This window comes from Taeniopygia guttata, chromosome 8 (genome assembly GCF_048771995.1).
Source record: "Taeniopygia guttata chromosome 8, bTaeGut7.mat, whole genome shotgun sequence".
Lineage (NCBI taxonomy): Eukaryota > Metazoa > Chordata > Aves > Passeriformes > Estrildidae > Taeniopygia > Taeniopygia guttata.
In genome coordinates, this window is record NC_133033.1 from 9,794,716 (window position 1) to 9,820,525 (window position 25,810).

Below are 25,810 nucleotides of genomic sequence, written 5' to 3' on the forward strand. Positions count from 1 at the left end.
ATTGAGCTCTTGTTAACTGGGAGGAAGATTAAGAATTTCATTTCAGCAAAGATTCCTTTTACTCTTAACACAGACTGCTCTTGCATCCAAGCTGAAATTTGTTTTAGCTTGCCAGGGTAAAAGGAATGAATTCTGGCTCATCTACACATCAGCAGCAACGATTATTCTAGTTACTACACCAGTCTTCCAAAAGGCCTAAATATGCCAATGACATCTTCCACTTCCCAAACAGTCTCTTAAGAGAAGTCACACATTTACCGTTCAGCTCAAAAGCTTTTGCTGCATTTGAATAGATCAGTTCATACCCTCTTACCAGTATAACCTTAAATGCAACCTGAATCTCCTGACATGAAAAAAAAACGAAGTCACCTTGCCTCTTGAAGCTTTCCTGTATGTCTCATTATATTTTATCTGAAAAAGAGGGCATAGCTGGCTACAGGTGAGATTCTAGAGCAAGACTTTAAAGGTTTGTCGCCAGTTCTGCTACTATCTTTTTAACACTAGAGAAGATGCTTCTCCATGCTTCAGTTTCCACATGTGTGTCAAACACAGATTTTAAGAGTTTTGTTGTAGAGTTCCATTTTCATGAAATTGTACAGAGAAGAACAAATGAGTTTTCCCTCTCTATTTGGAGCTTTCTGCCAGGCAGTTACCAGACCCAAGAAGTCACAAAAACCTGTCAAGTAATCACAAAAACCTGTTGTTGAGGTAGGAGAACTAAAAAGTATCTATTTAGATTCTGAGGCCAGGACCTCACACATGAAAGAATGATTCTAATGATACATGGATTTAGAAGGAGAACAAACTTGAGGAGCATACAGCTACTGCCCCAATGCTCTTTCTGGGACAACTAACCCACACTGGATGAAGGCTGGACTGCAACACTTGCTGCTTAAACCGAAGCATATCTTGATGCTGTGTCAATAGAAACCTGGCAGTGGGAGGACTTCAGCCTTTTGCTAGAAACTTTTAAGCATTTTAATACAGTCCTACTTTCCAGGCAGCTGCCCTAATTGTACACGACATAAGATCCAATGCAAATGGACACCCAAGGATAACTGTAGTTTGTTACAGCTTATAAAGGCTTTACCAAGTCCCTCTATGCATACACTTAGTTGTGCTGTTCTTTTCCCTTGGTAAGACATTAGCAAATAGAGCCAAGCCCTTTGCTAGCTTGGGAGAAGGGCAGCACGGAGAAATAAAAAGAAATACCAGAAAAATAAAGAGAAATTTCAGAGTTAAGTAATCCCTGAGTGTTTCTCCTTCTTCAAGAGTATCACAATCTATCAGGCAGATCCTTGTTATTTTGATCTTTCTTAGAAAGTATCCTTCCCTGAAAATGCCCTGCTTGCCATTTTAACATTTTTAAAGTCTTTCTCTCTTCTGTGTTATTTTTGATGCAACTGATCTGCTGAAGCAAAAGAAACTGAGAAGAGCAGTGGTGACTAGCTTGCTACTACACCTAGAGGAAGGCTTTTTGGTGGGGGAGCTGGAGGGGAGAAGAGGAGAACGGGGCAGGTGGAGAGAACTTAGCTACAATTCTTAAATTCTTTCATATCTAAAGAGGACAGCAATCTCTGTTCTATCAGACCGCATGGTTCGTGCTTTAAATGGTACTTGCTGCCAGCTTGCTTTCCCTGTCTCTCTCCCTTTGAAGCAGACTGGACAGCTTCCTCAAGCTGGCGTTATCACTCCCTCTAACCACTCTTGGCAGGCAATCTAATTCCCCCTGAAAAGGTCACCGCCATTTTAACTGCCTTTCAATCACATTAAGCACGCTGCCGCTCGTGCTCAGAGCACTGCGCCCGCAGCTCTCCTGACTGAGGTGCGATCGATAAACTGACATCCCGCCCAACACCCAGCTCCCCAGCCGCCCAGCCCTGCTCTCCTCCATCCCCTCTCCTGGGCAAGCTGCCTCCCGGAACGGACGGAAAGAGACCAAGTGACAAAATCCTCTCCTCAAATCTGAGGCAGCAGAAGGGAACTGCAAACCTGGCATTTACTAATCTTTGTCCCATCTGTTAAGAAACAGAAGGGTGCAAGCATCCCCCACCCCCCCTAGACCTACAGAGGCAGCAACTTCACAGGACAGTTTGCTTAGGCACCAGTCCAGACACCTTTGAAGCTGTGTTACAAAGAACAAGCCTCCCTCAAGCTTCCCTCAATGCAATCATTACCGTTATCTCTCCCCCCGAGCTGCTTTTTTTTTTGCAGTTACGAGTTATGTGTTCCACCCATCGATCCCTGTGTAAGACACTGTTTTAAGTCCTCTTGCCTTTTGACTGTGCTAAGCCGTTTAAGAGATGACAGCAGCTTCTATCAGTGTGAAGCTGATGTGATTCTTTTCAGATAAAGCACTTTTTTTCCACTTCCCCCCCACCCTTCCCTTCTTTCAAGTAAGAAACACACACACAAAAAGAGACACTGAATCTTTCAAAGAAAAAAAAAACCTTTTGAACTTCCCTCAGGAATTCTTTAAAGGGATAACCTTACAGTGTAAACACTGAGGGTAACGTGCATCCATTCTGGACTGGAATAGAAGAATTGCTACAAATATGTTGAGCATAAAAAAACCCCAACAAACCCCACATCAGAGATGAAGCCACTTGACGCTTTCACTTGCGAAGCCTTGTTGGCATCCTAAACACAGAAACTCATTAAAGGTGGCATGAAATAATCCTGTGCAACAAAGAGCTTCAGAGAGAAATGATTCAGAGACATAGGGAGAGATACTTACTGAATGTTCAGGTATTTCAAGAGAAATTTTAGTCTTGTGACACTGTACTGAGGCAGGGGGATATCTGATTATTTTACCTGTACAGTCTTACACTTTGAAGTACAAGCTTGATTTAAACATAGTTTGGTATTTCATGCTGGTATTATTCTGCACCTACCCTCAAACAGAACCACAAACTCTCCTACAAACCCCTGCTTCAAGAAGGACTTCTGCTGAAACAAAGTGGTTCCAAGCCGTATATAACTGTCAATAATCTTACTTACACCTTACATCTTTCCAGTTTTGGAAAGCAAATTGAAGGATAGCAAATTAAGCTAGGAGGACAGCTAGAAGTACTAAATATTTCCTGACTGAAATCCTTCACCAAACCCAAGAGCTTTAGAGACAACACATTGATCCCTGTACTTCTCAGGTCATATTCCTACTTGCTGCCACAGCCTGTTCTTTCCACCTACTGCCTCAGGTATGCCAAGCTGTGGCAGCCAAGTAGGTGTGCTTTGGCTCTGCTGCACTAGACCTGACTGGGGGGGCTTGCAGCTGTAACACCAACAGAAAAGACAAATAATTTCCAGCTTCTAAGACAGCTCCTCAGGTCAGAAGAGCAAGTTTTCCCTGCAAGTGCTCTGGAAGCAGGAAAATATCATCCTAGGAACTTTACAACTCAGAGTTTCAGCCTGTGGTTGCTTCTATGTTTTAGACCATCTTCCAGAAAATCCAAACAGGGCTGTTTCTGTTTTTAGGAAGAAAAACCCTAAGGTCTCTCAACCTTACTCCAACTGAGACTCCATCAGGATTTTCTATATAATTGGCAAAGAATTTTCCTCATGTGGAGAGTGATATGAACCTTGTCCCCTAACCAAAAATGACAAAAAAAGCGCCAGGATCTGTGTTAAGTTCAAGACACTGCTGTAATGCTGCCCAATGGATGTATGTACAACACATACTGGCCACAGTGTCCTGTCCCCCTTCACCCAGCTGTGACATCTCCTCAAAGCAACACACCATTAAAACCAAAATTAATGAGACACATGGCCATCTATTTTCCCCTCTGGTTTTATGTATTTCCCCATGTCATCTCTTTAGACATTGGTGACATCCCTGTAGCCTGGTAAAGGCTGTCTGGCATTATAAAAGACATTTGATTTCCACATCACTGCTACTTCTCAGCAAAGGGAACAGAGCCAAATGCAAAGCCTCAGGTGACAGGGGTTAACGAGGGCCTTGCCAACTCCAGACAAAGCAGTTTTAAGCATTAGAAAGCATCTACAAAACGTTGTGCTGTGCTTTAGGGCTGTAAATTAAGAATTCTGTCTGGCAAGAGCCAACACCGGCAGCAAAAGAAGAAAGACAGTCACCTTAAGGTTACCTGAGAGTGCACACAGCAGTCCTGAATGATGGAGACCCATGAATGCAGCAGTCAGAGACAATAGGAGAGCCACAAAAGAGAGCATGAAAAAGTGCAACCTAATTAAAAATAAATGCAATCAGCCAGCTGTAGGAGATCACTCCAGCTTTGCTTTGGCTTTCCAAATTCTACAACTTTTTGCACTGAGTAGGTAGGTACCCTGTACATATTGTCTGATTATACCAAGATACTAGGTAGAAAGTTGTTAGGAAAAAAATTCCCCTGCTTAGGGAAGAGGACACTTCTCTAGAGAAGCATGGCAGCTGTTGAATCTAGCTGCCAGCAGAGGTGTGCTCCAGGGAGGAAGGCCAGGTGCTAGAGACCTGCCAGCTGCTCAGGTATCAGGAGTCCCTTCTTCAGCTGTAGTTTTGCCACAAAATGCTGCACAGGGAGGATGTTTCTCACTACAAATAATACAGGGAGTTTCCTGTGCTTGTGAGCTGATCTACAGATATCTTTCATCCAGCACCGGCAAGGGAAGAAGTCTAACCCAAAAGCCTTGTCAGCAGGCTGATTATGGAAGGTGTTAGAACTGCATGTATTCAGCTTTCCTCCTGGACTTCCAATCTTTTCTTGGATGTCCATGTAATTCCTGAAGGTATAATGAAGGTCTCCAAAAGGAAAGAAGAGACAGATCCCATACTTCCTGACGGAAGCAACGCCCTCTCTAAGTATGAACAAGTATCTGTTCATATGCATCTACCCACCTGGCACAGGTTACAACACTAACTGATGCTAAAACCTAACTTCTGGTGGGGGAAAGATGATTGACATAGTAACAAGTAACACATTTGAGAATTCCTTAAAATAATGAAGAAAATGCAACAAAAAAGCAAGTACTTCATATTTACCCAGCCTAACTGCATCAATTACACACAGACATCCCACGCTTCCCCAGTACAGACTGTTGTATCTCTGCTACATGAACATAGCCTAAGATCTCGCATGGTCTCATCAGGCCTCTATGCAGAATCATGCACAGACACAACTCCCCATGCAGTCACAAAAAACGTTAGGCTACTGATATAGCATGTAATAGCATGAGCTTCACTGGGGGTCCTTTAAAGCCCAAAGTAGCTGCTCCTTATCTGCTCTGTTAAGACCCAACTACAATTTAATTTCAGAAGAAAGCAAGAGCAGATGAGGAGCACCTGTTTTTAGCTGGGCACATGGCTGACTTTCAAGTCCAACTCCCTTATGCAGTAGCCTTTCCCCTTGAGATATTTTAAATTAAAATCCAAGCTGATATAGGAAGAGATCACATCCCATCCTCTTTATTGAACGAAGGGAGCCAGCATTCCTCCTCTCATTAAGCATGCGCTACATGGATTGCTTGTGAGAAACTCTCGTGAGTGCCTGAGGTTCATGCCAATGAACAGTTTAGTAAATCCTCCTCTTTGAGGCCAAAGGGCTGAATGTAAGAAAGAGACCAGGTTTCTAGCTAAAATTACATTCACCAATAAAGCTCACAAGAGGTCAAATTTTGCCATAACTCACTCTCTCCTTGGTAACTGATTTCCCCGTCACTGGGGAAGGAGCAAAAGAAGGAGGAAAAATAAAATGTGTTTGTCTGAGAGCCCTAAGGGCTTGCAGTGCTGGAGGTGCAGAGCAGGTTCCTGGATTCTCATTTATCAACCTTAAAAGGGATGGAGTGATAAATGCACAACTGGCCCTTTAATATTTTATGCAGGTGCTAAAGCGACTTAGCTGTCACCTCCAATACATCACCAGAGGCTGATACACCAGCTTTCGTCACTCCAGGCTGGGAATTTTTACAATTTCATTTCTATTTCCCTCTCTTCACATATTTCCATGTATTTCTTACTATGTGTGAGATATAAAACGTTATTTTCCCCATATGATCTACCCATTCCCTCTTCAGCCACATTCCTTGAGAAAAAAATAACCCCATGCTTTGTTCAAGATTTGCACAAATTTTGACTCTCAACATTCAAGAGGGACAAAAAAACTGAAATCACTTTACATTCTGGCAAAGGCTGATGATTCTGCCTTCTGTGGAAGTAAAATCCCCATGTTCCTCCCTTTAAAGATAGGTAATGATCAACTTCCACAACAGAATGATTTTCAAATGCCCCTGAAACACTGACGCACCTCGAAATCCTCCCTCCAGGAGAGTAGTGGCCCGTATCCTCTTCTGCCCACACCACTCGTACTCTTCAAAGCGGTTGCCGTTCTCGTTCTCGATGTCCACAGAGTCATCCTCAGTCATGCAGGAACCTTCTCTCTGCAGGGGGAAAAGCAGGGGCAGAGTGTTGAGATGCACGAAATGGCTCTTTGGGGTTCATAACTCATGGCGGGATGGGGAAGAAAAGCTGGACTGCTCCCAGGACAGCTAAGTACAGAACATACAGCAGCCTCTATTCCCATCCCTGTTCCTACTAACCTAAACTAGAAGTAAATAGGTACTGGAAGAACTTGACAACCTAAGATCAAAACAAGTTGCAAGTTTCGTAATTTTTACTAGAGAAAATATAAGGTCTGGTCCTTACAACAATGCTGGTGTTCATTTCAACATGCATTCCCCTGCCTTGCATGAAAATTCCTCTACCATGGAGGAACATGACACCACAGATTCCTTTGACCCCTAGCAGAAGTGCTCTCCTGTAACACAGTTTTGGGGCATACTGATCTACATACAGCTCTCTTTATACTATACACCTCTTGAGGCAACAAGTCTATTGAAGGTTTTTCCTGAGAAACACAAACAAAAAGCCCTATGACAAAACTCTCTCCCTCCCCCAGGGCTTGTGTCTCCTTCCTTGCAGTCTTTGGGATGAACAGCATGAGAATAGTTCTACTTAAATGCATTTCCCTGGAGTAAGATGATCATGCAATCCCAGTCTGCTACAAAAGAACCCGACAAACAATAATTCTAATACTGTCAAAGGCACAGATCAGAACCAACTGTTGTTCCTGAGCTACATAGGATGTCTAAAATCCTACCTAAGGTTCATAAACTTCAACAGCTCCACCTTTAAAATCTACAAATTAGACCTTGGTAACAGTAGAACGGTGCATGAAGTAAAAAGTTACTAATGCAACAGAACAGAAAAATCCAGAAGAATCCATCTTCCCAGACAAAGAAGCAACTACAGATCTTAGGGAGACAGTTAGCATTGCCTGCAAGCCCAGCAATGTTAGTTCTTGCCCCACATTAGATCAACTACAGACAGAGCTGGGAGTAGGGAGAAGGGAATGGCAGCTGGTGATCCTGTTGCGCCTCTACCTTTGCAAGGCATTGTTCCACATGCCTACTCATCTCCTCCTCGGATCCTGACAGAGGGCGGCTGCAGAGGGGACATACCTGCCCTTCGTCTTGCTTCCTCCGTTTCATTTTTCCAATCCGAGCTGCATGGAGAAACCAGGAAAAGAAAACAAACAAAAAAGGAAGACATGTCAGGTTTGTAGATCCAGTCTTTATTTGCTCAGCTCCAAATAATAAACTCTTGGCAAAAACGGTAAGATTTCACTCCAGAAAATCCCATTGTAACTCCCAATTCTGACCTCTAGAAACAGTACAGAGACTGTTACTTGGCACTTTTCAGAAGAAATCTGTAACCTGTAGCTGAGCACTCTGATTCCACAGAGGCAGCTATTCACAATTTAACAACTAGGAGAAGAATATCTGGTACACATCCCATGGTAAATTATTAGAATGGTTAAAATCTTTCCCTTGGAAACCTGAAATTGTTTTCAAAGTTGAGTGATCAAGCCACTGAACCCTGTTTTGGAGTTTGCCTTCTAAGTCTGAGACCCTTCCACTAACACATCTATTCCCTCTACAAGAACTTGCTTAGAATGTGGAAGGATGATGCAGCACCTGATAGCCTTGGACAACATATTTAACACTCACTTCCAGGACCGCAAAGCCTCCTGTACACTCTGAAAAATTCCTTCTCAGACCACCACAAACAAGTCAGACACCATCTTGGTAGCAGGTAATATTTATGGAAAGAGATTTGCTATGAAAAACAAAAAACATCCATACTAGATGTCTATTGTTTTTATTTCATGAAAACTAGGGGCTACATTGCCTTCTTGAGAGCACGCTCTGGGAAACAAACATGTTAGGAATCATGATAATGAGAAAAAGCAGCAAAGGTAGCCTGTTGCTTAATCCAATAGCTGGTTAATTTGAGACATCGTTTAATGTGATCAAAACATCTGGAACCAAATCATTTGCATTAAAAAAAACTTCTGTCTTTATTATGATGGCTTTAGGCAGGTATTACTGAATAACTCAATCACTGGCTGCAGGAAAGTCACTGTTTAATTAATAAGGAAGGTCAAAATTCTGAATGAGAGACAAGAAAAAGCCCAAGGAAAGCCCATGTGATAATGAGAGATGACACCACCAAAAAGCTGCATTAGGCAGAAATCGTTACTGACATTGTGAGCACTGCAGCATGCTCTGAAAGCCTCCATGCCCGAACACTGGGAGATCGACAGCTCCCTGCAGCCAACGAGTCACAGAAAGCTTCTGGAATGTTAGGATGAGAAGGACTAGTGTACATTCTGTTGATTGTTTTATCAAGTGCATCAGTTTAGAGCACAAACATCAAGCAAATTATAAAATTTCAGCTGAACACATCAGCACAGACCGGAAAGGCTTCCTTCAAGACTTCCTTTTTGGCTTCCCTGAACTCAGGACTCTCTGTGTTAGGATATACTTTCCCACAATCTGGAACTAGAAGTATTCATCATTCCCTATACTCTCTCATGCTCCAGCACTAAGAGAGCTTCAAATTATTCTGTGGGCAATGGTTTTCCTCATTGAAATACATATGTGTTAAAACTCCCTGAAAAATACATCTCCACTCCTCACATGCTGGAAAGGATTCTGTAAATGTAACATTCCTATAGTAAGAGACAGCAACTTGAGACCAAAACAAGCATGTTTTTGATATTTGGCACTTTGAGCAACAGAGACTCTCAACACACACCGCTTTCATTGTTTGTCTGAATTTTATTTGCTGAAGCTCCACAACTATCTCTTGTGTTGGGTACACCACACTCACATTTCCACAACCCTCCCATTTAGGCAGTTAAGCCACACTCTTTCTGGTTGTACTTCAGTGCCCAAGAGATTTCTGAAGTTCTGGTTTAGTGCATACCTATATCCTTCAGCATGGCTCTTTCATGTAAGTTTAGGATGCTCTTTCCTTGCCTCACTAGCTCTGTAGAGCCAGCAAAAAATATGGAAGGAGGCTGGAATCAGATATGACTTGAGCATTCCTCAGCAAACACCCATCTGGAGAGAAACACAGAAACAAAGCCTTTTTTTATCCTGATCGCAGACACAAATTTCTCTCACTTCATGTTTTTAACAGGGAAATGCAGGGAAGGAGCAGTTTAATTATTCTGGTAGGACTCCCCATGGCCAAACAATTCAGTTGAAGTGGTCTGCCTGGTGAATTTATTAGTATTTTTAGGGGTTTTTTACTGCCATCCTCCAATCCATGCACTGTAGCAGTGACAAAAGGAAGACAACTTATTTTGGGTCTTCTACAGATAAATTCTTGGAACCATTTTGCCAGAACAAACACCTGATCTGCAGCTGAAGTGTTAGTGCAGAGCTGGGAAGAGAACCTCACTCTGCTCCACCTCTACACCAGACCCAGCAGCCATAAACGAGCCGTATCTTGGCTCATTTAGCCCCGCAGAGAAGCAGCCCTTTGAGCTGCAGCGCCACAAGTGAAAAAGCCGCTGGAGGAAAGAGGTGTTGAAAACAAATCCCGCTGCCATTTTCATTCTCTGGACATCAGCAGTGGCAGCGTGGTGGCCAGGGAGGCCAAGGGTGCCCCTGGTGAGAGGAGGAATGGAGGGGACAGCCTGGAAAGCACATCCTGAAAGCACATCCGAGCGAGCGGCGCTGTCCCTGCCCCACACACGCAGCCCGGCCATCACTTCCAATCAGCGCGGCAGGGACCGAGCGGCCCCAAAGGCAGGGGCTGATTGTGGCGCTGTCCCGAAGGGGAGCAGCTCAAAAGAACACGCAACTGAGACCACAGGATTGCTAATTAGTGTTGATAGATGCGATCATTTCTAATTAGCTCACTAATCCCTCTTTCCCTCGCTCCTGTCGCAGGAGCGTGGAGAGGGGAGAAAAAAAGAAAAAGTCATTCCCTCCCTCCCTCCCATAATTCAGGAAGATAAAAATACAGCCAGTAGAGGACTGGATGTATAAAGAGGACAGAACTCAGGGAAGGAGGTTTTTGCACAAGCCTGACCCATTCTTACCTCTGACTGAACAAAGACTCCATAGTTATTATTCCAACCTTCTGCCAGGAGGTGAGAAGTTCACTAGTTTTTATTAGCATTAATAATTATTATTAGGCTATCAGAGGGCTTCCAGCACCTCTGAGGCCTCACTTTTAAAGATGTACATTACCCTATACATGGCTCCTGCTGCAGGTGCATGTTCTCCTTCAGATTACACGAAACCATCAGGCACCTGGGGAGTTTAAGTCACCACAGCAGATGAGAAAGTAGCACACAGAGGTGAGCAAGAACTGGGATCCTCTGCAAGGGCAGGGGGTCTCAGTTATGGTCTCTGACTTAAATTAGGAGCTGTGCTGGCTATGGAATTGCTCTTCCCTTCACTGATAGGTAGTTCTCTAACATGGGCTATGCAAGGTGAGAGGCTGCTTGCACTAGAGAAGGAGCGAAACTGCACTCAACAAAGCCTCTGCTGCTGAGGGCACACAGGTCCCTGGCTCCCCACAGCCGCAGAGACAAGGAGCCAACCCACCACTGCTGCCTTACTGGCAGAGGAGACCAAGGATTTTTTCTAACAATGGGCTCTCCTCATCAAGGCTGAATCTTATTAATGCCTAAAGATCATGTTACTATCTAGTCCAGCCAAACTTCCTGTGAGAAAAGCTAATGGATTTTAGTTTTCACTGGTACTCCCCTCCCCAAGCAAAAATTCACCTTCAGGACAGGGCACTAATTACCTCAGAAGTGCTCTTACACAGCATCTAGCAGTGGACATTGCACCAACCTCTCCTGCAGCATCAAAGGTCATGATTAAGTTACTAGCAATATCTCTTATGGTTCCCTCCACCAGTTTGAGTGGTCCCCTGAGTCCTATGCAGACATCATTAGCAGCTCCTGCAATGGCACGCCAATCAAATTAAGTGGAAGCATTTTTGTCTCCTTTCCAGTGAAAATCATCCAGCTTTATTCCACCCCCACCCATCAGCTACAAAAGCACAGGACATGGTGCTGGTGGTTCAACAAACTGCATGGTCTGTTTGGAGAGACAGGCTTAGGGTAACCACCAAAACCGGACTCACCTTCTCAGGGAGGTGCAAATGGAGCTTTGTAAGGACCTACTTCAGAACTCACCTGAGAACGCAAACTTTGGAAATAACCCTACACTTAAGTCAAAGATATTCAAGCACAAGACCTAGCACCTGCTCTCTGCAAATCTACTCCAGAAATCCTGAGGAGTGGTTTTGCCTACTTTTGTTAGATCTGTCACAAAGCTTTTGTGAATGATCAAACTCATCCACAGCATCTGATGCAAGGGAACAACTGCAGTAGTAGCAGAGCCCAAAAAAGCCACCTCAAGAAGCAAAAGCAAGAAAACAGATGGCCAAGAAGGAATCTGTTTCAGACCTGAAGTACAATTTGCTGCTCATCTGCCCAAAAAAGAACATTAAGGACCAGATTCACAAAAGGGTTTCAGTGCAGCTTTCAGATTTGCATGGCCGAAGTTCCACACAGATGATTTTCAGCAACCTTCAATCTGACACTAGTCTCTGAGGCTGGCACCTACTTAACCTGCTGAACTCATGTTCTGATACACTAAGCCAAACTTTGTGCCTCTAATTTTGAACTACTATCTAACCTGCTCTGCACTGCTAAACTCCACAAGCATCAATTTACAGGGTAGCTTAAAGTTTCCAGTTTGGCAATACTGGAAATAAGGCAAATGAAAGAAATGCTTCCTTTGTCACACAGGTTCATCAGGAATCAGCACCTCATATGCCTGGGTTCACAAGGACACAACCTCTGGAAAGTGAGTTTAGCACAGGTGAGAGGTGCAGGATTAACTCACTGAGGCTGACAGGGAAGTTGTGATACAAACACTCAACCAAGAGCCTAACAGACAGAACATTAATCTCCTGCTCCTGAGCTTGAAAATGCATTTTCCTTACCCACAGCTCAATTTAAGTCACAGGTTTGACTTACAGAATTAAAATTCTGGCCAGTCAGGTATGTGTGAACCATGTTATCATGAGGACCTAATCATGTTGTGGCCAGGCCAACAAAAGCTCCCAGAACACATTTCCTTTTCTACCTTCTCTTCCCTTAGATCCTTTTGCACATTCTCAAATGAACACAACAGGATGGAAAACATCAAGGTCCAAAAACAGCCTGGGCAGCCAAGACTAGCATCAAGGACAATGTGGAAGAAGAGCAAACACTGTGAGCCCTTTTTATAGGAGGAGTTTCCAGAAGTGCTTCTAGAACTCAGCTCATACATGCTTGACAGAAATACCAAGATAAACTAGTTACAACAATATTTAAAAGTACACATAAAACATAATAAAAACAAATGAAATATATTTTTATTTGACAGACTGCATTTGCCATATCTTAAGTTTCTGCAGTGTGTCAATGAGAACTCAAAACAAAGAGTCCTTGGACAAGTCCTACACAACTTCTGTTCATGTAAAATAATCATGATTAGGAAACTAAAGTTGCATGATTGATTAGGAGTTCATTAAAATACAAGATATAGATAAATAATAGGTTTTTTTCCCCTAAAGCACTTCAGTGTTCTCCATCTAAAGCATTACTGCTCAAATTACTCAACAATAAGGTAGCATAGCTTACAAATACTGCAGTTATTTCAGTACAAACGAATGTGGAGGAAGAAACTAGAAAGCAGCCAGTGTTCAGAAAAACAAATGTAAAGACACATGTAGAGAAAGGAGCAGTAGAACCCACCCAACCGTTTGTCTGGGTGCAGACTGGACCAGACATCACTACAGGTATGTTCTGGGAACAGCAGTAATCAGTTACAAAAAGCTAAGGTCAGAAGGAACCAGTTCTGACGTAATCTGACCTTCTTTGGGACCCAAAGCTCTTCACCTGAATTTCTGCATCCAGCTCCCTGACATCTGGACCCTTTTCATCTCAGGGAGAAGAAGAGAACAGACAGGAAACCCCAGCATTATTAGGGCAGTACATACATTCTTTCATTTAGAATACTGCTGTACCACAAAAGGTACATATGAAAAGAGTAAAACATCCAGCAAAAACAATGCAAATGCTATACAAAAATGCCTGCCTCGCTTTAGATGAGCACAGGTTCAGAAAAACATCCAACAACACAGGCCAAGAAGAGCTCCCAAAAGGAGATCAGTCTCCAGATTGTGCTGCAGCCCTGCTTCGGGACAGAGACAAAAGCACGAAGCATTACTGAGCCAGTTCAGCAGAGCACGCTCACACCAAGAGCTTCATCTCACACTGAAGGACTCCACAACAGCAAGAATTTCACAAGTCTGGTTCAAACTTTAAAAAAATATTTAAAATAAGGTGACTGCACCTTAATTATTGGTCTGAAAAAAGGTAGAAGGAGAGAGCCCTAGCTATCTGACTATGATAAAAGAACAGTTTCACATCCTTGACTCTGGAGACCTCGGTCACACAAGACAAGTCACCGCAGAGCAGCACCTCGTGTATCTGAGCCATCTGAAGTCTGTGTCTGCCTGCCAGCACTGGCAGCCCTCTGCACTCATCTTGGAGTGCAGAGTGAGCACCTGCCAGCAGTTACCTGTCACTGGTGCAAGGCAACTCATTTCTTTGTTCTGTGACTTAAAAGACATCCTGGAGTTTGCAGTTTTTTGGCCCTCTGGGTTGATATTAAAAAATCCTAAGGCCAGCTCTGAATTCACCTAACTTATCCAAGACCTGGACCAGTAGGTTCTATTTGCTTAAGACTACACTAAACATGGAGGCTTCAAATTCAAGCAAAGCGTTTTCTACCAGAACACTCTAAATAATTTTGCTAATTTGTTCAAGCAGATCTTCTAAATAAACTCCAAATGCACATCAGAGGTGTAATAGTGAACTATCACATCAGGAAGCTCAAGATCAATGAGCCTCTTATTAACCTGAATAACCAGATTCTGACTAAATATTACATACTAAAGTAGTAACAAGCAGTACAAAACCAGATGATAGAACATTGTTACTGTGTACCTGGCAAGTTCTGACCTCTGAACTTTAGGAAAAGTTTCAACTGCTTCAGCTCTAATTAAAAAAAAAGTTTCCTTTCAGCTTTTCTTTCCAATTTCAAAACAGAGAAATCTGAAATCAAGTGATGTCTGGTCTGATTTTTTTTTTTAAATACCAGGCCACTATCCATTAGAAATAGTTGTTTATTTGTTAGGAGCACCCACAGATATAACAAAAGTACCGCACCAGCATCCGTGGGTTTGAGAGAAAAAAAAACCCAAACAAAACAAACCATGACGTCAGATGACGCTCAGGCTTCTTAAAAGTTTCCTGCAAGATTCAGGCACGTGAACTGTGAAAGCTCAGCAGCCGGGCCCCAGGCAGAAAACGCGGGTTTGGTTTTATACCGCCCGGGGGATCCCCGCGGAGGGAGCCGCCTCCCTGGGGAGCCGGGAGCGAGCGCGGAGGGCTTCACCGAATGCCCCTTGCGCCCTCCCGGCAGGCGGAGGCCCCGGCGAGACTGGCGGCGGCCCCCGGGCTGCGGTGCGGGGGACACGGGGGTGTCACACAACTCGGCCCAACTCTGGAAACTTCTCCGGAGGGGCAGGCGCGATGGGGGCCGCACTCACCGTTCAGCCGGGTCTGCCGGTTCGCTCGCACCCGCAGGAAGGTCTGCAGAGAGGAGACAAGAGCGTCAGGACGCGGATGTGAACAACGCGCCCCTCGCCCGTACACAAGGCCCGGCCCGGTCCCCCCCTCCCCGCGCATCCCCGGGACAACGCACCGTCCGCGGGCCTCCCCCCCAGCGCGGCACCCACCTCTTCCCGGCCCCCGCCGCCGGGCCCCCTCTTGCCGCTCTGCATAGCCGCGGGCGCCGCGGGCGGGCGGCGGGCGGCGGGCCCGGGATGCGGGGGGATGCGGGCGGATGCGGCGCGGCCCAGCGGGCGCCGCCGATCAGCCCCCGGCGGCCGCCGCCATGTTGGCCCCGGTCATGTGACCCGCGGCGCGCGGGTGAGAGTTCAGCAGGCAGTTCCCATGACAACCGACAGGGGGCGGCAGCGCCAGGCGAGCCCGGCCAATCAGAGACCCGGGACGGCCGGACTCAGGAGGAGCTGGCCAATCAAAATTCGGGGGTTACGGGGGACCCTGTGTACCTGACCAATCAGAAATCAGAGATTAGTGGGGCCCTGCGGTGCCTGGCCAATCAGTAATCAGGGGTTACTGAGCCCTGAAGTGCCCGGTCAATCAGGACCCACGGGAACCCAAGGGGCCGTGATTAATCAGACCCCAAATACAGGTTGCTGCCCCGAGGCAGCTGACCAATCAGAGCCTGGGAGCAACTGGGAAGCAGCTTTCTTGATTTCCTCGTCCGACAAGACTCCCTTGTCCAATAGTGATTGAGCACCCTTTAGGCCCAACATCAATAGCCAATCAGAGCCTTAGCCCCATAAACAACCCAAAGGCACTGGCCAATCAGGCACCAGAGTGTCACTCCCCAACTTCCTCTGCCCAATCAAAGACTGGGGCCCAAGGGCTCTTGTCCAATCAGAATCCAAGGTTAATATATACCCAAAGGCAGGAGGCCAATGGGTGCTTCCATGGCTCCTGCCCCGCTCTGGCCCTGCCATGGAGCCTCCAGGGGAGGCCCTGGCTGGGGGAGCCGAGCCTCGGAGCAGAGCCCTGGGACGCGCAGCCCCGTCCTTCCCGCCTGCTGGCACCACCTCCGGGCCAGGCTGAGCGCCCAGGGCTGTGACACCGCCTGCTCCGCCAGAAATGGCCCCTGCCACGGGGACACAGCCTGCGCTTGCCAGGCACTCCTCCCTCTTTTCCTTTTCATGTTTCAGCAAACCTGTCGCATGGCTTTCCCTCCCATAACTGCTGCACATTTGTAGCGTGGGATGGCCCCAGCAGACCGGCCTGAGGTTGGGACAGAGCTGAGGGCTGCAAATTGGGCAGCAGAGGCTCCTATACACACAAATCTCATCTGTTCCCCTCTCTGCAGTTTCCTCAGACTTTGTCTCCTGGAATCAAACGTACATTTTGGGTCTCCTCTCTGGCACCTGACAGTCTGTCCCTTCTTTTTCAGATGGAAAACAAAAACCGCCCCGATCCACGTTTCGCTGCCCCAGATGATGATGGGCAGCAGGACAGGTCAGGTGCTGGTGGGTGAGCTTTGCACAGTCTGTCCAACATCCCAGCTCTGCCTGCCTGATGAACATGCAGATGGATTTTCATACATGGCTTACTTACAAAATCAAAGCTGCTGATTGTTGGCTTTACCCTTTTAATGAATTGAGCTGTCTTTCGGGAGGCACGCTTACCTGAGCTCGAGGGGAGGGAGGTGAGCCTTCCCTGGACAAAGATTTTAGGCTTTTGCTTACACACTACACTGCTATTCAGTCACAAATATTCTGTGGGCTCCCTCCAAGCCTGAAATGCTGTCTTTGCAGTATGATGTATCACTTGTAATTTGCTGTTGATTTCTCCACTGGGTATTCAGGGTTTTATCTAAATGTAACTAAAATGGCTTTGTTTTTACTCAAAGCTCCGTCTGACAGAACATACTGTAAGAGGAGCAGCCCCTACTGACCAAATCCACTGCCACTACCTCGGTCTGATCAGTCACCATGTACCAAACTCCAGCAACCAGGCTTGGCACAGGGGAGGCAGGAGGATGCCTCCTCCCCACATCCAGGAGCCACCCCACTGCCTTCACCGCAGCCCCCTCTCAGCATGGGGAGCAATGCAAGCAGCCCAAGTGCTGTGCAAGCCCCTATTTCTGTAGCACTCCTATTCATTAATCTCCTGCCCTAAATATTCCCATTGGTATATAAGCACAAAGACTGAGAAAACTGAGCCACAGGAATTCTGAAAACCCAAACACCAATAACTCACGTTCTAGCATGTTACTAATAAGTGTATAATCATGATTAGATCACAACACAAGGGACAGTCATACTTCCAGCACACCTCTGCATATGGAAAACTAAATTTTGCAGCCCTTAAAATCACCACCGTGAGAGTCTTCTGCTCTGCTTCCTGGGCTTTTTCCCTTGGTAAGCCAGGCAGACTGAATTCTTGTTCATATTGTGGCTTTATTAAGAATACACTGAGGCTTTACACACCCTTGGCACCCACTCTGAGGTCCCTTTACACTGCCAGTGCAGCGTAACTCAGCCAGCACAGGCATAAATGAAAATCAGGCCCTAGAGGTGTTTTCTCCCTGCAGTGCAGACGTACAACTCCCATTACACATTTGCATTAAGAGCTGCAACCTTCCATAAAATATGCTCACAAACTTAAAGCACATTAGAGAGTAGCTGGACTCAGCACATAGAGGGGCTTCTGCAAAGAATATTTGTCTTTGAGTATTACATAATAAAAATGTACAGGAAAATGTACAGAGGGCTGCAAGGGGCCACCAGTCTCACAGAGACTGATATCTGGCAGAGTGGGAAGGGAGGGAAGCTTTCCAACAAAGGAGCCATAGCAAAAATTTCTTCCATGCTCTTTTGAAATGAACATAATTTATTTATTAGCCTTAATAAACAGGCAGGAAAGAGAGCAGGATTACCTGAAACAGGCATTTCTGTATCTTCTGCAAGGTTTTGCTTCTCTTACTTTGCTCCAGCTTTTATTGCTCATGAGAGGGTAAAGCAGCTGTGACGTGATACCAAGTTATACCCCAAAGCCACATGAGAATATGATCCACAACTGATAATATAACCAATAAATAGGACAGAGGATTGAATAATGGGCAACAAATGTACGAATCTGCTACTAACAGGACCCATCTTCAGGAACACAGGTTATAACTGGGTCTGCTCAATAAGAGCCTCAGCACTGGTCATCAGCCTCTCTCTGCAGGTTCAAACACAGACTTGGCATGTGCAAAGCGGCTGATGCAGGAAGATATGAGTGCCTGCCTGGCCCTGGGCACAGGGTATGGCTGCAGACCACCACAGAACAGAGGGTGATGGGCATTTGCCCCACTGGTACAGCCTCCGCCCACCCAGCCTGTCTACACAGCAGGTGGACACATACTTGGGTCTGTGCTGATGACCAACATTCATTTATCTGCTGTCTTTCAGAGCCTATTTGAAGCCAGTAGCTGAGTACAGACTTGCAGCCAAAAAGTTGGATGTGTGTTAAGTTGGAGTCAAGTGTGCAGCCGGCCCCAAAAATACAGATGGACTTACAACCAGCCAAGCTGTACTTGTGCTGCTGCCCTTTTCATTTCTTGCTCCATCTCCCTCAAGTTTTACTCATTGCATCACCGAAGTCAAGACACGCTGCTCCTCTGGGAAGAGAGTGTTTTATAAAACAGGCTGGCATGGCTGTGGATTTTCCATACTCATTTCTGTCTTGGATGGGCGTCATAAGTAAAAAACACCACTTCTCTGAATGCTTCTCAGTGGGCACAGGGTGGGTAATGACAAACAAAGCCATGGAAATGAGACCAAAATGGTGAATATAATGCAACAGAAACTGCTACAAAGATTTAAAAACCTTTTTAAATACCACTGTGGTTCTAGTCGGAGCTGGGAGGATTTGCAGACAAAAGCCCACCTTCTCAGTCCTGTGAGGGGCAAGTGTTAATGTCCCCATGATGCTGGCAGGAGAACCGGGTACTGATTGCATAGCCAAGAGCAAGGCTGTCACACAGAGCTGTGGGCACTGGGTTGTGCTGGCTCCCTGCCTAAGGCTGAGACCAGCAACAGCAGCTACCTGCTTACCTGGTATCTGTCTGAGTGATGGATGTCATCTGAGGAGTGGGGTGATGCTGTCGGAGAATCTCCTTCCCGCTTGATTGAGGCCGACAACAAAATTGACTGCAAGAGAAAAGAGAAATTCATGTTGTGAGCACTGTCAAGTTTTCTGACTGTCTCTGAGCTGTCCTCAAAGCCATTTAGAGCATCTGCTGAGCTGTGGGACTGTGCTGGGATGGAATACTGGGCTGTGGGTCTGGCTCTGCTCTTTGCAAGGGCCCCATGAGGGGACCAGGCTGCTGGGTCTAGGAAAGTACAAATGAATGGGACAGTCATTTTTACCCCAGGTCTGGTGGCTGGGGCAGAATCAGGCCCTGCTGGAAATGGTATGTGAGGACCACACGAGAAGTTCTCATGACAAGGCACAGGAGTGCTGAGGTGGAGCAGTGCTTCCATGTCCTCATCTGCCCTTTTAAAGTGCCACTAAATCTCTCAATAGCTTTGTAAACTGCACTAAAGCTCTCAGCACCTTTGCAGTGCAACTACCGCTTCCTTCAGTAATTATGCTATTTATTTTAATAAGTAGCACAGAAAAAAAAAAGGGCCTTTTAGAAGGTTAAAAAGCTCTGTGATATTTGAGACCTAAGAGATCACTGATAAACTTCAAGTCCATAGTAGGTAAGTCTAAATTCTACACACAGTGAACTCTAGCAGGAAAATTATTATGGGAGTTTGACAGCATCTGAAGAAATGTACACTGAGTTACAATTGAACTTTATGATTAGAGTACTTTGAGGGAAAAATGTAATTTAAAATTATAATTTAAATTATAAATTAGCTAAACTAGGCTAAATATAGCCCACTATATTGTGAAAAAATGTACACTGGAAATGCAGCTCTGCAGATGTTTGTTTCTGAGAATCAGCTGGCAAGATTTGACAATAAATGACTGCTTGGAGATGTGTGTGTTTGTGAAGGGAAGTGTAGATATCATCTGAATTGGACAGGTCAAGTGTGGTGACAACATTATTAAAAAGCATAATACCTTGGAGAAAGGCAAGTATTCCAGAAATATTTGCCTCTGGGCTGAAATGAAACATGAAAAAATGTGCATTTTTTTGGAAAGATATGAGAAAGTGGAAAAATGACTCAGCATACAAATTGGTTCAGTCAGCAGCAAGCAATCCCCCAGGCTTGGCCAGCTCTCCACGAGAGCAGCGCAGCAGTGCAGCAGCACGGGCACGGAGGGAAGGCAGGCTTGGGGAGGTGGTGGAGGAGGGAAGTTTGGGATGCGAATTCAGCCCCATGGGTGTGAGCTGCCAGCCCTGCCAGAGGGCAAGAGGCATGTCCCAGTGTGCAGTGGAGACCTCTGCCGTAAAACCCAGCTCTACCAGCTGCAGGGAGATGTGATGTCCTGAAAGGGGTCACAGAGGAGTTGCCTGCTGGGGTGCTCAGTATTTCCTTGGACAAACCACTCCTGCTAACTGAGGGCTGTGCTGACCACATCCTGGGGCTGCCTTCCTGCTCAGCTCAGCCCAACAGGCTCACTGGGAGCCCATGGGGCTGAGGGCACCCATCAAAGGCTTCCTCAAGAGCCCAGCCTCCGCTTTCCAGGGGACAGATGGGCAGAGCAGGGAGGCTCTCTGGCTTCATCTGTTGGCTCAACCCAACTGCTAATGGGCTTTGGTGAACAGATAATTTATTTCTGGAAAAGCCCTTGCAGAATTTCTGCAGCATGCAGACCCCAAGCTCTGCTATTGTTTAGTTTCTTTATTTTCTAAAACGAGAGTGAGGACCATTTTTGAATAAGCAGGATTGCACATGTCCTAAAAAACATGGGGATGAGGCTCAAAGCCTTCAGTTGTGACTCAGAATAACAGTCCTGACTGCAGCAGTGTTAATGTCCTAATAAGCCAAGGGTCCTGGAGCTGGGAGGGTTAAATCTGTTTTGTCTTCCAATGTATTCTAGAAAAGGGGAAAAAACACCCATCACCCCATTCCTCGAGGATGGACAGACAAACCCTGCCTGCCTCCCGCTCCCCCCCTCAGCTTCTGGTAGCTCTAATCCAATATTATTATGTGAAAAATGGTTGGGCTAGCTATGGAGACAGTAAATTAAACGTTATGTATTAGTTTTTAGCGTGTGGTCCCAGGAAGAATGCTGGCCCCATTTATTCCACAAACCTCCTGAGCACCATGGCAATGACCTCTGGAAAAACGCAGGGCTAAACTAATCCCAAAGATGTCAATCTCGAGGCCTCTTCTACATACACTTGCAGTTTAGATTAATAAACTGTCTATTTTTAAATTGTGTGCAAGCACTTCAATTTTAAATACCTTGCCGGCATGTTAAACACAGCGTTAGAGATGCCAAGTCACACTTCCCCTTCACTCTTAGGAAACTTGACTTCATTTGTTTTTCTCATTTCCCTGTGCTGTGCCACACTTTGCCTCTCAGGCAGCCATGGGGGCAGGCAGGGATGCAGGCTCAGAGGCTAAGGGACTAGAAAAGGCACTCGCCATCATGGTGACTTTCAATCCTGCATTAGGCCAGCCTCTGCCATCCCAATTTTGGCTCCTTTTACCCCAGATTGCCATGTTGAGGCTGTTTTCCAATGGCTAAGCAGTGAGGATGCCTGACCACAGCATGCTGAGACAAGGATTTGCTGTTCCCTGCACCACTCTGCTCATTCCCCCACTAGTCCTAGCGAGCAGAGAAAGGTAGCGATACAATTCCCATTCCTCTGTCAGCTGTGTTCTGGGAAGGTGGCTGTGGAGGGAAAAGCTGCTCTCCCAGCCCTCATGCATGCCCACGTTGCATGGCAGACCCAAATTCTGTCATCCCAGCCCAAAAACATGGTGCTCAGTGCTCTGTGTGCAGACAGGCCTGATGTGGACATGCTCCCTACCATGGGACCAGGTTCTTCAGCATGGTGGGAACAAACCTTGATGCTGAAATGTCCCTTTTCCCTTGGGTTAAGGCCACAAGCCAGCTTATCCATGTCTGACTGCCAGTACATCCCAGCTGCCCTTCAGAGTGTGTCTGAGTGAGGATACTGGGGGTACAGGAACCTCCTCCCTCCCTGGTCTCCCCTCCACAACTCCCACCATCAAAGCTGGAGCAAGGGCTGTATGTGAGTGGTGGTGCAGCTTCATATTTCTCCCTCCCCTTTAAATCATCTCTCCATTGGGTAGAGGCACTCTCCGTGGAGGTTATAAACCCTGAGAGGATCAGGCTGAGCATTACACCTGGGGCAAGCTAAATAAAAAAAGGTCACCGGCGCTTTTTAAACATGGACAAAAAAGCAGTAAAATGTGTTTGAAAAAAAAAATCTGGCATTAAATCATGACTTTTTGCCTGCCTTGCCTCATTAAAAGTGGCCTTTTGGAAGGTAAAATTATCATTGTAAGTGATAAGATCTTTAAGAAAATAATTCACGGCTTCTTCACCCTTTAATATGATAGCCGCCACCGGCTAATTTTTTTCTTAATGGCAACGAGGCCATCAATCTTGTCCAAGCCCTGTACTCCCTCCTTCCTCCTGCCCCTCCTGCCATGCTGGGCAGCCATGGCCCTGCTCAGTGATTCCTTCCTGCCCCTTGGAGCCCAGCTGTGCCGTGCCAAGAGATGTGCCTGGATGTCCACAGAGGGCACACCAGCCTTGCTCACGCTGCGAGGCTCACCTTGGACCTGCAATCCTGCCGAGATCAGCTGCGAATGTTTCAGCAGCTCCCCGACGCTAGGAGCAACACCGAGTTTACATATATATACATACAGGGGCAGGTTTGGTATGGATCAAACGTGCATCCCGCAGCCTGTGTGCCGGCCGCAGTGATCCCAGCCGTCCATCCCCACACCCGCTGGGGCGATGCCGGCAAGGACGGCGGTGCCAGCACGGCACGGCCCGGGGCGATGCCGGCCAGGACGGCGGTGCCAGCACGGCACGGCCCGGGGCGATGCGGGCAAGGACGGCGGTGCCAGCACGGCACGGCCCGGGGCGATGCCGGCCAGGACGGCGGTGCCAGCACGGCACCGGCCCGGGGCTCGCCGGCCGTGGGCCCCGGACGGGGGTCGGGGGCAGCCGCCAGCGCGGGGAAATGGATGGAAATTGCCGCCCCCAGCCCGAAGCGCGGCCTCTCGCCGGCAGCCGGGGCAGGTGTCAGCGTGGGGACAGCCCAGCCGCTGGCGCTGACATTCTGCTGCCTCTCAAGGCCAGTCATTTGAGAGTATGAAAGTGCTGGACTCCTCTTTCTGAGAGCCCTGGAAAAACATAAGGAGTCTATTTTTCTTAAACAATCCATCACAGCTGCTGTCAGCAGAACAAATACCCTAACCCTGCTTTTTATGTATCTATATGGCCTTTAAAATTTCTTTTTTTTTTTTTTTCTTTTTCTTTTTTTTTTTTTTGGCACAAAGTGTTCCCCGCTTGATGCATTCAGCCTTAACTCTGCCGTCTAAATAGGTACTTATCACTTAACATGGAGGTGATGGCTTGACATGTTTTCTGTCTCCTGCCCTCCCCTCCACGGTAGGGAAGACGTCAAAGTGTTGCTAATAGCTGTTATCACTTGGGAACTGTAACCCGAAAGCAATAAGTGATACCAGGCCTTGCTGTGATTTTTCCCCTTAACTCTGCTAGCCGTTTTTTATGTTATTGCTGGAGGATCCCCGACACAAAGATGCTACTATTAGAGCTGAGTTTCCTAGAAGCTTTTGGAGGGTCCACATTTGCTCTCGGGAAAAGTTAGAGGTAAAATTATTTAGTGGCTTTTAGCTGGCAGAGATAAAGGTGGGATGGAGCTGGGGATGAAAGGCTTAAATGTGAGAAGGGTGTGAATGGCGAATAGAAATAATGGCATCAGCAGCTTCTGGCCTTCACTGAAAAATTCCAGTGGTTCACAAGCAGAATAAGCTTACAGAAATGTGAGTTACTAATTAATTTCTGTGCAAGTTACAGTGACACATGGGATTGTAATGGAGCTGTGTGTCCTCTTGGAAGAGACACCAGCTACATGGAGGGAAAAGGGGCCCCTTCCAGCAGAACTGCCCATCAGCACTCTGGAGATGGAGGGGGAAAGAGGTCTGGCCCAGGTCTGTCCCTCTCTGCTCCTTCTGCCAAATGCAGTGGTTTCCCCTGGTCGAACAGGAGGGTACAGCTGTTTGGCCCAAGGGGAGTGAGTGGCTTTGTTTGGCCATGGGGCAATTTGTTTTATGGAATAAAACCTGGCAGATACATGGTTTTGGAGTGACTCTGGTATTCATCACCCCAAACTGCAGGAAGCACAGCCAGTTAACACTCATCCTACGTAATTTCCTCTCCTTCACATATCTGTTGGCTGTTCTCATGTCCCCACCTTGGCAATAGCTTTGCCACAATACCCAGATTTAGCTTTTAAATCTTTCCTTGTAAATCACAGTTACAGAGGGAGGGAGCACAGATACGGTGAATAACTTTGCCAACCTCCCAGTCTGTCAGTGACACAAGAGAAGGAGTTAAAACCCCAGGGCACTGACACCCGTACCCTGTTTCTACCACCAGACATGATATGAAGAAGTTAAATGATTGTGCTAGAAATTTCATCTCAAGTGAGGCAGCTGGGAAGAGTTAAATACAAACATTCTGTCAAGGTTTAAGGCTCCAAATCTTTCTTGCTTCGAAGCTCTTTTTCCTTGGAGGGCTTTAGTGGTCAAATTTCCCACCCGATGTTGTAATTCTCTCTCAAACTGCTCGGTGAAGCTGTAAAATCACGGGGGTGGGTGGGGGAAGCAAAGAGCTCTGGCACTGTGGCTTGGTTCCCAGCTCTGCCGGAGGTCTGGGAGCAGAGTGCTGGCTGCTTGCCTGCAGGCACCCTCTGTGGAGCTGGGTGCACACCTAAACAAACCAGCTGCAGGCATCTGCTGGGTGCGTGGGATGGATTTTGCTCGTGGCCACTCACCTCAGTGTTTGCAGCAAGAGCAAGAGCACAGCCAGGACTGGAAGTGGGAAAGGCAATTTGCAGCCGTGTGTTAGGAAGCAGCAGTGGAAAATGGATACTGAACCCATCACAAGAGCTGGGATGCTTCATGAACCCAATCTCTTCCCCTTCAGTGATCCGTATCAGCTCTTCCACAGGGGATATAAGTTTACCTGTTAGGCCACAGGTAACAGTCTGCAGCTAATACCTGAAATACGGGCAGTAGTGAAGTGCTCTTAGGTGGCAAGGAGGACTAGGGAATGCTGACTCTCTAGTTATCATCAGCTGCTCAAGGAAGAGTGGGAACAGTTGGATTTACACCTCACCAACATGGGTTCAACCCAATGTGTGCTCCTCTCCTGCCTTGCAAGTGGCAGCCAAGGCAAGGGGAGAAAGGCAAGGGGAGAGCATGAAGTCTAGGAATGATACCCAAGGGAACCTCTCACTGCTGACAGCTGGTTACAGACTCCTGGGCAGCCACCAGTCCAAACAGTGTCCGTGGTGCTCTCCATATGCCTCTGTGAGACATTCCTGCTGCCTGCTCTGCCTGAGACCCAGGCTCAGGCCATGCTGGGGAATGCTGCAGGGAGGCTCTGGCCTCACAGAGGTCTGGGGCATGGCTTGCTTGGACAGACCTTCAGAAAGGAACCTTCTGAGTGACAATCTGCTTGTCCAAGTGCCTTGTCCTCACTGGTGTTTCACCATCTATTAGGCTTGGTCTCTAAGGGCAGATGAGGATCCTGAACACTGCAGATCTGTGGTACTCAGAGCTTTGCAGAGAGGGAGCCCA

At 46.7% G+C, this 25,810-nt stretch overlaps 1 protein-coding gene across 8 annotated transcripts in view; it reads right to left on the reverse strand.

Moving 5' to 3' along the window:
- The window catches only part of RNF220 (ring finger protein 220), a 213,005-nt gene that overhangs the window by 40,160 nt on the left and 147,035 nt on the right, over window positions 1-25,810 (reverse strand). For 4 of the 8 annotated variants that reach the window (XM_030278887.3, XM_002193068.6, XM_032749863.3 and 1 more), the window contains 4 exons: window positions 19,094-19,189; window positions 14,987-15,029; window positions 7,390-7,511; window positions 6,255-6,387 (listed from right to left, as the gene is read on the reverse strand). In XM_030278887.3, coding sequence (XP_030134747.1) covers window positions 6,255-6,387; window positions 7,390-7,511; window positions 14,987-15,029; window positions 19,094-19,189 — 394 coding nt within the window. Of the gene's footprint in view, window positions 1-6,254; window positions 6,388-7,389; window positions 7,512-14,986; window positions 15,030-15,175; window positions 15,378-19,093; window positions 19,190-25,810 lie in introns of those variants that run through there. The other 4 variants (XM_030278889.3, XM_012575346.4, XM_032749864.3 and 1 more) reach the window with 2 other exon arrangements.